The sequence below is a fragment of the Hyperolius riggenbachi genome, chromosome 12, assembly GCF_040937935.1.
Source record: "Hyperolius riggenbachi isolate aHypRig1 chromosome 12, aHypRig1.pri, whole genome shotgun sequence".
Classification (NCBI taxonomy): Eukaryota; Metazoa; Chordata; class Amphibia; order Anura; family Hyperoliidae; genus Hyperolius; species Hyperolius riggenbachi.
This window is the reverse complement of record NC_090657.1, coordinates 38,132,950-38,148,946: the sequence shown is the minus strand read 5'-3', so window position 1 is coordinate 38,148,946 and position 15,997 is coordinate 38,132,950. Positions and strand designations below refer to the sequence as shown.

General features: G+C 44.9%; 1 protein-coding gene across 1 annotated transcript in view; it reads left to right on the top strand.

The window, feature by feature from the left end:
* NAGS (N-acetylglutamate synthase) overlaps positions 1 to 15,997 on the top strand; it is a 64,167-nt gene that overhangs the window by 38,249 nt on the left and 9,921 nt on the right. Inside the window, exon 6 of the mRNA XM_068262431.1 lies at positions 8,817 to 8,999. Coding sequence (XP_068118532.1) covers positions 8,817 to 8,999 — 183 coding nt within the window. The remainder of the gene's footprint in view (positions 1 to 8,816; positions 9,000 to 15,997) is intronic.

Sequence of the window (15,997 nt, the reverse complement as noted above, 5' to 3'; positions counted from 1 at the left end):
TGGATTGGGTAAAAGTTATAGCGTTTACAAACTATGGTGCCAAAAGTGAATTTTTCCATTTTCAAGCATCTCTGACTTTTCTGACCCCCTGTCATGTTTCATGAGGTGCTAAAATTCCAGGATAGTATAAATACCCCCCAAATGACCCCATTTTGGAAATAAGACATCCTAAAGTATTCAGTGAGAAGCATGGTGAGTTCATAGAAGATTTTATTTTTTGTCACAAGTTAGCGGAAAATGACACTTTATGAAGAAAAAAAAATAATACAATTTTATTTCTGCTAACTTATGACAAAAAAAAAATGAAATCTGCCACGGACTCACCATAGCCCTCTCTGAATACCTTGAAGTGTCTACTTTCCAAAATGGGGTCATTTGTGGGGTGTATTTACTGTCCTGGCATTTTGGGGGGTGCAAAATTGTAAGCACCCCTGTAAAGCCTAAAGGTGCTCATTGGACGTTTAGCCCCTTAGCGCACCTAGGCTGCAAAAAGGGGTCACACATGTGGTATTGCCGTACTCATGAGAAGTGGTATAATATGTTTTGGGGTGTATTTTTACACATACCCATGCTGGGTGGGAGAAATATCTCTGTAAATGACAATCTTTTGATTTTCTTTTTACACACAATTGTCCATTTACAGAGAGATTTCTCCCACCCAGCATGGGTGTGTGTACAAATACACCCCAAAACACATTATACTACTTCTCCTGAGTACGGCGATACCACATGTGTGGCACTTTTTTGCACTCTAACTGCGCTAAGGGGCCCAAAGTCCAATGAGTACCTTTAGGATTTCAAGGGTCATTTTGAGACATTTGTTTTCAAGACTACTCCTCACGGTTTAGGGTCCCTTAAATGCCAGGACAGTATAGGAACCCCACAAATGACCCCATTTTAGAAAGAAGACACCCCAAGGTATTCCGTTAGGAGTACGGTGAGTTCATAGATTTTTTTTTTTTGTCACAAGTTACCGGAAATTGATTTTTTTTTTTTTCACAATCTTCTATGAACTCACCGTACTCCTAACGGAATACCTTAGGGTGTCTTCTTTCTAAAATGGGGTCATTTGTGGGGTTCCTATACTGTCCTGGCATTTTAGGGGCCCTAAACCGGGAGGAGTAGTCTTCAAACGAAATTTCTCAAAATGACCTGTGAAATCCTAAAGGTACTCATTGGACTTTAGGCCCCTTAGCGCAGTTAGGGTGCAAAAAAGTGCCACACATGTGGTATCGCCGTACTCAGGAGAAGTAGTATAATGTGTTTTGGGGTGTATTTGTACACACACCCATGCTGGGTGGGAGAAAGCTCTCTGTAAATGGACAATTGTGTGTAAAAAAAATAAAAAAAATTGTCATTTACAGAGATATTTCTCCCACCCAGCATGGGTATATGTAAAAATACACCACAAAACACATTATACTACTTCTACTGAGTACAGCAATACCACGTGTGGCACTTTTTTGCACCCTAACAATGCTAAGGGGCCCAAAGTCCAATAAGCACCTTCAGGCTTTACAGGGGTGCTTACAATTTAGCACCCCTCCCCCCCCCCCCCCCCCCCCACTTGCCAGGACAGTTAACAAACCCCACAAATTACCCCATTTTGGAAAGAATACATGCAAAGGTATTCCATGAGGGCCATGGTGAGTTCATAGAAAATTTTATTTTTTGTCATAAATTAGCCGAAAATGACATTTTGTGGGAAAAAAAAAAAAAAAAAAAAACACTTTCTGCTAACTTGTGACAAAAAATAAAATATTCTATGAACTCACCATGCACCTAACGGAATACTTTGGGGTGTCCTATTTCCAAAATGGCATCATTCGTGGGGTCTGTCCTGGCATTTTAGGGTCTCTGCAATCATTACATGTATGGCCAGTATTAGGAGTTTCTGCTATACTCCTTATATTGGGCATAAGGGTAATGCACTCTGGGCTGAAAGGAAAAATGAACATCAAACAATCAATCAATCAATGTGGATTAAAAAATATCTGCCAAAAAAATGTGGGAAAAAAAAGAGGGGAAGGCGTCTGCCAGGACATAGGAGCTGCCGCCCCAAAAATCCAAACCCACCAGCTCGTATGCCCTGGCAAACCCAATTTATCCATTCACACCGATCGATGTGAATAAACAAATCATTGCCAGAGTTCTTTTTTGATACAAAGTGCTTGCCAAAGCGTATGAACCCCAACACCACTCCTCGGCCCATATGCCTCGGCAAACGTATCTTTTTGACTGCGGAGGAGAAATCTCGTCCTGCAGCGCTGCATGCACCGACTTGTGTGTAAGCTGACAGACGCGTAATGTTCTGTCAGGATGCACCATCAGTGCTGCAGCTGGTTAGTCGTTCGCTCAGTCCACCTGGAAGGTTATTGGATGGAAAAAGCAAGCAGCAAAGCAATTACTTCATTAACATTAATAAACTTTGAACTTTTTTTAATAAAAACCTTAACATTCCAAACCAAACATTAACTTCTTTGCTTACCTGTTTTTTGTTTTTTTTTAACTTATCTCCCGAGGACAAACCTCTCCTCCCCCATGGGACAATGTGCGACGTGCAAATCGCAGAGTTGTGGCGAAGTACATTACGCATTTTGTCCCAAGTGAAAGGAGAGGTTTCTGGCAGCCCTGTGTATTACGAACTCTTGAAATTAGATGTTTGGTTTCACACTGCATATTGACAAATCTGGTGGGTCGAGCCTGCCGCACCATATTGTCCAAAACAGACCTCCAGGGAATACCACAAGAGTAGCATTCGGCCTAGTAATGAACTGCGTCGCCGTAGACTAACATGACTTCCGGGCCGATCGATATTGCCACAGAAGCCACGCAGTAACGTAGGCATGCACTAGCGTTAAGTCAAGCACTTCCGGCGTAGGGGGGGGGACCGCAAAGTGTGACTTTTGCTAGGCATTTTGCCCTAACGCATCGCAGCAGTGTGAAATAGCACTGAGAGACCCTTGTGTGCCTACCGCTGTGTGTGGAGTTCCCTACTCTCTAATAGTGTACCTGTTCGTGGTACCTCTCAAAACACTCCCCTAGGCATAGGCCAGGCTGGTCAGGACAGGTGGGACAATAAACAGTGGTGTCACGCCTTATTCCAGCCCTGCTGCAGACACGACAACGTTTTCTTCGGATTCGGTGACCTGGGGTACTCGGAATTGGATAGGCGTAATGGCTTCCATGCAGCGGGCTAGTTGCATCTTGGGGTTGGGCCACGGCACCTCCTGGATACAGGAGTTCCATCACGATCTGTTTATTAAATTGAATAAACGATCCAGTTCTCCCAGCCTTACTGTAGAGAACAAAGCTGTTGTAAACTGCCAATTAAATGAGGTAAAAAGACACTTTTTTATACCAGCGTCTTGTTTTTCGGGCAACTAAATAGGGCGCTAACCTCTGGTCATTGAAGTCCACCCCTCCCATGTTAGTATTATACTCATGGACGACAAGGGGTTTTTCAATGACCTCAGTTCGCCGTTGAATTTCAACTGTCGTGTCTGCGTGAATGGTGGACAGGAAGTAAACCTCCCTCTTGTCCTTCCATTTCACCGCGAGCAGGTCTTCAGCACACAAGGCGGCCCTCTGCCCCCGTTCAAGTCTGGTGGTAATGAGCCGTTGGGGGAAGCCCCGGCGACTAGGCCGCACGGTGCCACAGCATCGGATTTTTTCTATTTTTAAGTGCTGAAAGAGGGCCACACTTGTGTAATAATTGTCCACAAAAAGATAGTAACCCTTCTGGAACAAGGGTGACACCAAGTCCCACACAACCTTTCCACTGCTCCCCAGGTAGTCAGGGCATCCGACCAGCTCCAATTTTGAGTCTTTTCCCTCATAGTCCCGAAAATAAGGGGTATAGCCTGTGGCCCTTTCACAGCGCTTATACAGTTTCACCCCATACCGGGCGCGCTTGCTTGGGATGTACTGTTTGATGCGAAGGCGCCCGGTAAAGCGTATGAGGGACTCGTCTACGCAGATGTCCTGGTCAGGGGTATAAGCATCTGCAAATCTGGATGACAGGTGGTCTATGAGGGGTCGAATTTTGTGGAGCCGGTCAAAAGCAGGGTGGTCACTTCGATGACAGGTTTTGTTGTTATTGAAGTGCAGGAAGCGCAGGATGTTCTCGAATCGTGTCCTGGACATGGCAGCAGAGTACAGGGGAACATGATATGCTGGGTCCGTAGACCAATAAGACCGCAACACATTCTGCTTTACTAGTCCCGTGTGAAGGAGAAGGCCCCAAAAAATTTTAATTTCGGAAACTTGGACTGGTTTCCACCGAAAAGGCTCGGCAAGGTACTTTTCCGGATTGGCGGTTATATATTGTGTGGCCTTACGGTTGGTCTCTGCCACAATTAAGTCTAAGAGATCCTGGGTGAAGAGCAGATAGAAAAAGTCTAGGGCCGATCCTAGATTATCTGTCTCCACCTGGACTCCAGACTGGGCGGTGAAAGGGGGAAGTACGGGTGCAGCGGAATCAGGGGATTGTCAATTTGGGTTTGCCAGCACCTCTTGTAAACTAGGGGCAGTACGGGCCCGTCTTCTTGGTGGCTGCGACTGGGATCTTACTGCACGTGCCACCGAACCAGTTTCAACTTCCATGCTGGTGCTCGCCACTTCACCAGGGTCTACAGAAGTACTGGTGCTAGATCCAGGAGATGTTGTGCTGCTGGTGCCTGCCCCACCATGAAATCTCAGACCAGCACGAACACCACTCTGCTGCCCTTGAGGCCGATCCTGTGCCACCTGCGGTCCAACAACATGGGGTGTGGTACGCCTGGCTTTAGCCGGGACCTCAACCTCGTCATCACTATCGGTCAGTGAGCCACTGCTCAATTCAGGTTCAAACTCTGACCCGGAAGATTCATCGAATGAGGCGTCCCAATCGTCCTCATCTGACTGGGCCATGTACCTGAGAACCTCACCATCGGAATACCCCTTTCTTGCCATGGTGAGCTGCTAAATTTAGGGGGTATTCCTCTGAGACTACCCAGAAAAAAAGAGCACCTACCTAGCAAAAGGGAGTATTTGAGAGGTAGAAAGCTGTGGTCACTGAGTTTTGATAAAAAAAAAAATCAAAACTGAGGTTTACAGTGCCACAGCTATTGTACAGTGTTTTTTGCAGTGATCAGAAAAAAAATTCTGTCACTGCGGTTGGGCGGGCTAAACGCAAGTGCAGGCGAACGATCAGGCCTGATCGGGCAAACACTACGTTTTTTTTTGTGTGGATCCTAGTGACCCTAATAGATCTGACTGCGATCAGTAATGATCACTTACAGATACTATATAGTACCAATGTTGATTAGCGACAGTGATGATGCTAATTAGTGACTGTGGTGCAGTGGGCTGAGCACTAACTGACACTTACAAAGGGGCCTAGCTAACTAGCCTAACTGCTAACACTAGTGATACTAAAAAAGTGACAGTTTTCACTGATCACTGTTTTTAGATCACTAGGATAGTGACAGGGGGGTGGTGGCGAGTGGGGAATCAGAGGCAATCAGAAACAATCACAGGACAATCAAAGGCAATCGCAGGCCAATCACAGGGCACTCAATTCACGGGACAATCAAAGCCAATCACGGCACAATCAAAGCCAATCACGGCACAATCAAACCAATCACGGCACAATCAAAGCCGATCACGGCACAATCAAAGCCAATCACAGGACAATCACAGGACAATCAAAGGCAATCACAGGGCACTCAATTCACGGGACAATCAAAGCCAATCACGGCACAATCAAACCAATCACGGCACAATCAAAGCCGATCACGGCACAATCAAAGCCAATCACAGGGCAATCACGGGACAATCAAAGCCAATCACAGGGCAATCACGGGACAATCAAAGCCAATCACGGGACAATCAAATACAATTACAGCACAATCAAATTGAATGACAGCACAATGATATTGAATGTCAGCACAATCAAATACAATCACAGCACAATCAAATACAATGCACTGGGAAGGTGATTGGGGGGGGGGGGGTGTCTGAGGGCGATCTGAGGGTGTGGGGGGTTGATTAGGTGCCCGCACGGGGCAGACTGGGTCCTGATCTGACACAGGGGGGTGACGATAGGAGATCAGTGAGGGATTACAGGGGAGAATAGATGTAAACAATGCACTGGGGAGGTTATCAGGAGGGGGGGGGGGTCTGAGGGCAATCTGAGGGTCTGGGTGGGTGATCAGGTGCCCCCAAGGGACAGTTTAGGGTCTGCGCTGATGGTGACAAGGGGTGATAGACAGGTGATAGATTAGATGGGTGATAGACAGGTGATCAGTGGGTAAGGCAGCTATATACCTGTATACAGGGGGGTGGTCTGGGAGGGATCTGAGGGTAGGGGGGGTGATCAGGGGACCCTAGGGGGCAGTTAGGGACCTAACCGAGGGGATAGCATCGCTAGGTAGTGACAGGGAGTGATTGATGGGTTTTTAGGTGGGTGGTGGGGTGCAGATACTGGTGTGCTGGGGTGGTCAGGGGGGGTTCTGAGGGCTGGGGTGGGCGATTGGGTGGTCTGTGTGGGGCAAAGAGTGTTTGTGTGCACTTATCTGCAGGCTGCCTGTCCTCTCTGATGGTCGCACGACGAGTGACCATCAGCGAAGGAGGCAGCACATTAACAATACAGTTACAATAACAAAGTGTATTATATGCTTTCCCATAGGCTGATCGCCGCATTTGAAACCCGCCGTCGCTGCTAATTGGCCGGCGGGTTTCCAAGCAGGGTGGGCAGAGCCTATTGCCGGCGGCGATCGCGTCATTGATGACGCGATCGCCGCACAGCCACCGCTGATGCCGCCCCCGCCGATGGGCGTATTGCGGTCGTTTGGGCCCGGTCTTTGCCGCCGCCCATCGGCTGGGGGCGGTCCTCAAGTGGTTAAAGGGAAAACATGGGGAAAAAATTACACTATTTCTCCAATTCCATCCCCTATATAGTTTTAAAATAAACAAAATCCACACATTTTATTAGCCCATTTGTCCCGGTTATTACAACGTTTAAATTATGTTCCTAGTACAATGTATGGTGACAATATATTATTTTGAAATGAAGGAGTATTTTTTTCTGTTTTGATTTTCTTTTGTAACTGATCAATATTTACAAGCCTTTACTCGCAAAAATAACAATAATATATCCTCATGCCATACACAGTAAAAAAAAAAAAAAGTGGAGTCCCTAAGGATTAGGTTTAGGTTTTTGTTTTGAAATGCTGTCACTTTTTTTTTTTTTACAAGGATTTTATTTTAGTAACTATGGGGAGAGGGGAGGAAGGATTCATTTATTTAATGTAAAATGTGTATTTTAATATATTTTTTTTCACCAGATGTCTCCACACACACTTCTGTGTGCTTTGAACAGCATTCAAAGCACACAGGACAGTGTTGTTACAGGAAAGATCATTGGCTTCTCATTCAAGCCAAGTGTTGCCTGAGCCATTCGTGGATCTCCGAGTCCGAATAGGTATGCGCAGCAGGGTGCGTGTGCACCACAATGTTATCAGTGATTGATGTTTTAAAACATCCATTAGTCCTGTTAAGAAGGGACAAATTAGACGCTTTAAAACCACTAGCGGTCGGCTACTGGTTAAAATGAACCTGAGACTGTCCACGCTGCATTATTTATACTTACCTGGGGCCTCCTCTAGCCCCGTGTGGTCGGTATACTCTCTCGCCATTCTCCTGTTGTAGCTTCTGGCTGGGTCACACATGTGCAGAAGGAGAAGACTGGCCCCAACTGACACAAATATCGTCGGCTACCATGGGAGAATGGAGCAGCTGAGGGAGACAGCCGGCTAGGGCTGGAGGATGTCCTAGGTAAGTGTAAATAATGCAGTGTGTACTCTATCGGGTACAATTTAAGGCACATCTCAAATGGCGCGCCACCGGAGACCACCGGGAGCCTGCGGAGCGGCGCCGAGGGCACCTCCTGCCTGCCACGGGCTGGAGGAAGCCCCAGGTAAGTGGATGGGGATTTTTATTTTTTTCAGATAGTCCCTGAACCTTCCCTTTAATAGTTACTTCCGTACTCTAGTACAGGGCTTTTCAACCGTGTCCTCAAGAACCACCAACAGTGCATGTTTTGTGGAAATCCACAGAGGAAGTTAATCAGCTCTGCTAAAACACTAATTTACCTCACCTGTAAATGTTTGTGGTTTTCTGCAAAACATGCACTGTTGGTGGTACTTAAGGACAGGGTTGAAATGCCCTGCTCTAGTATAACCAATGTAATTAGAATGGTCACACCGTTGTTTTTAAAGCAGTAGGATCAGCCATACTATGCCAGGGTAAAAAAACACATATATATAAGTAGATAAATACTTGATCTACTTACATAACACATGTATTGTACTGTCCACGTTTTGATTTCAGTGAATGTTATATAGTAAATTACGAGAATTCTGTTCCTGGTGGGGGCCATGTCTTTTGCCCACAGTTAAGGCTAACTCGTGATGTCATTTCTGCCCTTTACTTTTTTTCTTGTCTCCTCCAATCGCTGAGTCGCCTCAGCCTTGCTTGTAAACACAAGTGAGTAGGGGATCAGGTTTCAGATAAGAAGCTGGCAGGAAAATAAAGGGAAGAGGAAGGATTATAGATAAAAAGAACCCCCAGCATGCAATTCTTTGGCACGACTACTAAAGTGCCAGTGTTCCTTAAGTATGTGATAACTCAAAATCATAACAGCAGAAAAAGTTTTGAATGCAGGCTTAGCATCTTTATCACTTAATACACTCAGACCAGTTGCTGTTGAAATTTGATTTTTATGGTGACGATACCGCTTTAAAGATCTGTAATGCTGGTAAATTCATCCACAGGTACAATGCAGCTGCCATCATCACCACTGAGCCGGTGCTGGGCGGTACGGCATACTTGGACAAGTTTGTAGTGAACTCTAGCCGGCAGGGTCAGGGGTCTGGACAGATGTTGTGGCAATGTGTCAGGCAAGACTTGGAAACCATCTTCTGGAGATCACGAGCCAGCAACCCTATCAATTCTTGGTGAGTTTCAAGATAAAATAGCCAATAAATGGTATCATCCTGATTTAAAACTTCTTGCTAACTAAAAAGAATAAGAATAAGCAAGCTTTAGACTTTGCAGCCTTCGTCGGGCTTAAATTATGTTTGCTTGCAGGCTGATGGTACAGACAGCTTTATACATGCAACATCAAAAGGGGGAACATACATTTTTTCAAAGATTAATTATGTCATTAAGATGCTTTAAGTGAAACAGAACATCTAAATGGGGTGGGAGGTTGTTAGCTGAGATAAGAATCCTTGTTTACACCATGCTCACAGACCTAGGAGTTGGATTGTCACAAAGGCATCGTAAATTCTGAGTTCACAAGTTTAGCTATATAGGCTGAGAAAGAGTTTTTGGCATTTAGGCCCCATTCACACTTAGAAACGCAAAACGCTTGTAGATTTTTTCCGGCGTATTGCAGGAGTGATTTTCACGTGGAAAAATCACTGAACAGTGCGACGATTTTGCCGCAATCACGTTTAGTGCTTCTATAGCACTGAACCGCGATTAACGGGATATCGCCTGAAAATGGTGCAGGTGACGCATTTGCGTTTTTGGCCGATTTGCGGCGATTAGCGCAAATCACCAAAGTAAGAACGTGCCCATAGGGTTTTATTATGCTAGTGCTTTTAAAAAGCGCTAGCATTTGAGCGGCTTGCCGAAATCACTGCAAAACGCTCAAGTGTGAATGGGGCCTAATTATCCTCAACCTCATACCAATATAAAAAGTTTTTGTCCTTATTCAAGCCTTTGTCCACCGCTTTGAACAAATTTATAAATTTTGTTTCTGCTATTAATCGATCATTTGACGTTTTGAAGCCACCCTTCAGGGCAGTGACACGAAGATCATCCTTGCTGTGTCCGTTGGAACTAATGTGTGTAGCAACTGGGAGTTCAGATTTGGTATCATTAATAGTGTGCCTGTGTCCATTCATACGTTTGTGCAGTTTCTCCCGCGTACATAACATTGGGGCATTTAGCACACATGATCAGATATACCAGATTGGTGGATCCACAGGAAAATGTGCCTTGTATTCTGTACTCCTGTTGTGAACCTGGTATCGTTAACCTGTCAGTGGAGCAAATGTGTCTGCAGGTCCCACACCTTTTTGTCGGCAGGGTGATGTTCCGTTTTGTTGTGGCATATTCACAGAACTCCTGACAATCATCTGTTTTAGATTGTGTGGTTGCCGATATGACAAGAGGGAAGGTTTAGGGAATATCTTCCTCAGTCTGTGATCCTTGTGTAAAAATGGGATGAAGTTCCTTAGCAATCCTCCTTAAGATTTCCAGGTGCGAGTTGTAGCTGACAATGAAAGGGACACAATCTTCTTTCTGGTTTTGCTTATATTTCAGGAGTTCAGTCCTGATTTGGGCCTCAGCCATAAGGACTGTAACCTTGTTTAATGAAAGTGTTCTTAAGGTGATCCAGGTGCTGTCTCTATCCATCCTGTCAGAACAAATCCGGTTGTATCTTATAGCCTAGCTGTAAATTATAGAGTTCTTAATGTGCTTGGAGTGAAAACTGTCATATCTTAGGTATGTGGGATGGTCTGTAGGTTTGCGATACAGACGTTTGTGGGTTGTTACCTCTGATGTATATGGTGGTGTCCAGAAAGTTAATTTCTGTGTGAGAGTAGGTAAGTTTCAATTTGATTGTAGGATGGAAGGCATTGAAGTTCCTGTGGAACTGGAGAAGATCATCCTCACTTGTGGACCAGATGATTAAAATATCATCATTGAAGCGGAAGTATGCCATGAGTTTTATGTGGCATGCATTGAGGTATTCCTCTTCGATTTTGGCCATGAAGAGATTTGCATACTGTGGCGCAAATCGTGAACCCATTGCCATGCCCATCTGCTGTAAATAGAGGTTGTGTCCAAAAGTGAAATAATTATGAGTGAGAATGAATTTGATCAGTCCAGCAATAGGTTTGCCCTGACCCTGAGAATATTTACGACAGGCCGCAATACCATCATCATGGGGGATGTTCGTGTATAGGGACTCCACGTCCATCGTGGCCAGTATGGTTCCCTCAGGTACTGGGCCGATGGCTGTCAGTTTGTTCAGGAGGTGGGTGGTATCCTGTATGCAACTGGGTCTTTTACAGACAAGAGGTTTCAAGAGGTTTTCCAGCCACCCTGAAATGTTCTCTGTAAGAGTTCCGCTCCCTGAGATTATGGGCCTGCCTGGGTTTCTCTCTTTGTGGATCTTGGGAAGCATGTAAAAGCAGGCTGTTCTAGGCTCTTCAGGGATAAGGGTCCTTACATGTAGTCTGATGTTTGCAGGCAATCTGTTAATCATCTTATAGAGTGCCTACCTGTAGCCGTTTGTGGGGTCCCCCTGTAATTTGGCATAGTGAGTGGTGTTGGATAACTGTCTTTGTGCCTCCTGGATGTAGTCACTAGAGTTCATTATGACTATGGCACCACCTTTATCCGCTGGTTTAATAATAATGTCCTTATTCTCCTCAAGGGACCTGATGGCCTGTTGCTCCTGTGGTGTTACATTTTGGGCCTAGTGTCTCTTTTATTCAGGATCCTGTCGGAGATTTTGCATCTGAATTTGTTAATGTATTTGTCCAGGGTCGGTTTTTTTCCTTCTTTGGGGATCCATCTTTTTTTTTTCTTTTTAGATCTGGTGCGTTTTGGTCCATTATCCATTGTATCACAGGCCTCCTTATCATGGTCGTGTTCCTTAAGTTGCAGCTTTCTGAAAAATTCCTCCATATCTCCACGGAGTGCAATCCTGTCTATGGGTATCGCAGGGCTGAATGACAGGCCTTTGGATAGTACTGACATTTCAGCTTCAGTACTGAATGCACCAAAATGCACCAGATCTAAAAAGAAGAAAAAAGATGGACCCCCAAAGAGAAAAAAACCCGACCCTGGACAAATACATCAACAAATTCAGACGCAGAATCTCCGACAGGATCCTGAATATAAGAAAGACACTGGCCCAGAATGTAACACCACAGGAGCGACAGGCCATCAAGTCCCTTAAAGAGAATAAGGACATTATTATTGAACCAGCGAATAAAGGTGATGCCATAGTCCTAATGAACACCAGTGACTACATCCAGGAAGCACAAAGACAGTTATCCAACACCACTCACTATGCCAAATTACAGGGGGACCCCACAAAAAGCTACAGGAAGGGACTCTATAAGATGGTTAAAAGATAGCCTGCAAACATTAGACATGTAAGGACCCTTATTCCTGAAGAGCCTAGAACAGCCTACTTTTACATGCTTCCCACGATCCACAAAGGGGGAAACCCAGGCAGGCCCATAATCTCAGGGAGCGGAACTCTTAGGGCGCGTTTCCACTTGAGCGGAAACCGCTGCAAATCCGCAGTTTCCCCGCAGGCGAATAGTGCGAGGAAACTCTGCCATAGGGTGCAATGATAACGCCGGCCGAATAGCTACCGCTAGCGATTCGGCCGGCTTTTCCATCCAAATCGGCGCGGGAGGCTGTGGATCCCATAGCCGTGCTTGGCACAGGCACAGCTGATGGGATTCGTCTGCTTTCCCCGCAGACCCAGAAGAGCCGGCGCGCATCTCGCAGACGCGCGCCGCTCAAGTGGAATCGCGCCCTTACAGAGAACATCTCAGGATGGCTGGAAAACATCTTGAAACCTCTTTTCTGTAAAAGACCCAGTTACATACAGGATACCACCCACCTCCTGAACAAACTGACAGCCATCGGCCCAGTACCTGAGGGAACCATAATGGCCACGATGGACGTGGAGTCTCTGTCAGGGCATACCGGTAAAGCCTATTTCTGGACTGATCAAATTCATTCTCACTCATAATTATTTCACTTTTGGACAGGACCTCTATTTACAGCAGATGGGCCTGGCAATGGGTTCGCGATTTGCACCACAGTATGCAAATCTCTTCATGGCCAAAATCGAAGAGGAATACCTCAATGCATGTCACATAAAACCCATGGCCTACTTCCGCTTCATTGATGATATTTTAATCATCTGGTCCGCAAGGGAGGATGAACTTCTCCAGTTCCACAGGAACTTCAATGCCTTCCATCCGAGAATCAAATTGAAACTTACCTACTCTCACACAGAAATTAACTTTCTGGACACCACCATATACATCAGAGGTAACAACCTACAAACGTCTGTGTATTGCAAATCTACAGACCATCCCACATGCTTAAGATATGACAGTTTTCATCCCAAGCACATTAAGAACTCTATAATTTACAGCTAGGCTATAACCGGATTTGTTCTGACAGGATGGACAGAGACAAGCACCTGGATCACCTTAAGAACAATTTCATTAAACAAGGTTTCAGTCCTCCTATGACTGAGGCCCAAATCAGGAATGCAAACATCATTCCCAGGACTGAACTCCTGAAGTATAAGCAAAACCAGAAAGAGGATCATGTCCCTTTGGCTGTCACCTACAACCCACACCTGGAAATCTTAAGGAGGATTGCTAAGGAACTTCATCCCATTTTACAGGTTCACAACAGGAGTACAGAATACAAGGCACATTTTCCTGTGGATCCACCAATCTGGTATATCTGATCATGTGTGCTAAATGCCCCAATGCTATGTATGCGGGAGAAACTGGACAAACTCTGCGCAAACGTATGAATGGACACATGCAAACTTAGTGATACCAAATCTGAACTCCCAGTTGCTACACACTTTCATTCCAACGGACACAGCATGTATGATCTTCGTGTCACTGCCCTGAAAGGTGGCTTCAAAACGTCAAATGATCGATTAATAGCAGAAACAAAATGCATAAACTGGTTCAAAGCGGTGGACAAAGGCTTGAATAAGGACAAAAACTTTTTATATTGGTATGAGGTTGAGGATATTTAATGCCAAAAACTTTCTCAGCCTATATAGCTAAACTTGTGAACTCAGAATTTACAATGCCTTTGTGACAATCCAACTCCCAGGTCTGGGAGCATGTGTAAAAAAGGATTTTTATCTCAGCTAACAACCTCCCACCCCATTTAGATGTTCTGTTTAACTTAAAGCATCTTAATAACGTGTTTATGCTTGAAAAAAATCTATGTACCCCCTTTTGATGTTGCATGTATAAAGCTGTCTGTACCATCAGCCTGCAAGCAAACAGGATTTAAGCCCGACGAAAGCTGCAAAGCCGAAAGCTCGCTTATTCTTTTTAGTTACCCAATAAATGGTTATCATCCTGATTTAAAACTTCTTGCTTTTACTGATGGGTAACACTGTACAATACCCTACTGCTACTAAGACAAAATAATCTTCTATGTCTGTTTTCCCAAACCCTGTCCTCAAGGTCCACTAAGGGCTGGAACCCACAAGAGCGTTTTTTTGAGCATTTTGGCAGCGCTGCGATACGCTAGCGCTTTGCCAAAACGCTCATCTGATGTTAATGGATGGGGCAACTTCCACAGGAGCGTTTGCGTTTCCAAGAAACGCAAACGCAGGACATGCAGCATTTTGGGAGCGCTAGCGCTTCAATGTAAAGTATTGAAACGCTAGCAGAAACGCTCAGAACTGAGCGGTTCTGCTAGCGTTTTGCGGTTCAGCACACTGTAACAAATTGAAAAATAATTCACAGGACCAATCAGGAAAAAACCGCAAAACGCAAACCGCAACGAAAAAAAAAAAATGTTGCAAAACGCGCACGAAAACCCGCATGAAACCGCTTGCAAACTGCTCATACAAAACGCTACCGCTTGCGATTAGCGATAGCGGTTTGCAGTGGGTTCCAGGCCTCACAGTGCATGTTCAGTTGAAATCCACACAGGTAGTTAATCCGCTCTGCTGAGACACTAATTACCTCACCTGTGTATGTTTGTGGTTTTCTGTAAAACATGCACTGTTGGTGGGCCTTTATTTATTTATTTATTTATTGTATTTATAAAGCGCCAACATATTATGCAGTGCTGAACATTAATTTGATGACCGGTTTGGGAAACTCCATCCTATGTGATCGGCAGGATGAGCATCACACACAGCCAATCTGTGCAGCTGATAACCTGACACCTTGCTGGCCCATTAAGAGATCGTTCACACTAAGGGCGTTTTTGCCCTTTTTTCTAAACGCGGGCAATTTTTCAAAATCACTGTAAGAACGCTTGTGCAATGATTCTCCATGACAGAGTTCACATCTAAGCTGTTTGTTTCCGATCCGCTCAGAGAATCGCTGCATGGGCCATTTTTGAGGTGATTCCGCCTCAATGGAAGGTATAGGAAAAACGCAAAATGCTCACAAAATCTTTGTGCCGCGATTGCGTTTGCGTTTTTAAGAATACATTGTATTTTATTCTTTCCGGATCAAAGAGTTCACTTCCTGACCTGCTCGGGAAAGACGCTTAGAAAACCGCTTAGCACAAAAAGGAAACTCCCACTCAAGTGCCGGGAATCAGAAAAAAAGACGCCTCAAAAACTGCCCAATGCTAACGGCCACGCGAACGGAAGGCAATGTGAACAAGGCTTAAGTCGAGCTGTTGCACAGATTTCGCTTATAAGTGATATTTCAGTGCTTTGAGACCTCAGATGGGCAGTGGAACAAATTCAGCAAGAAGTGCATCTGAATGGCCCAGTTTGAAGCTACATACAACTTGCATTACAGGGTACCTTAAGTAACAAGATGATAAAATGAGATAAAAATGTGTATGTACAATTCGAATCCTGATTAGAACTAGCATGTGTTTTTTTTATTTGCTTTTTCTCACTGTAAGGGTTAGGAATCCAGGGCTCTAAATTATGTTTCATCTGCAGTCAGACTCCGAAGACATAACAACAAAAGTTGTTTAGGTGATGCCTTTAATGACTAACTGTACAAGATTTCTTTGCAAGCTTTCGAAACTCTAAGTTTCTTCGTCAGGCATGATGCAGAACTGGATTAGAACTCTACAAAAGTAATACAGAAGTGTGAGTATGAGACGTTTGTATGGTTCTGATCCAGTTCTGAAGAGGGGGGGGGGGGGGGCAGGGGAGGGGGTTAAGGTT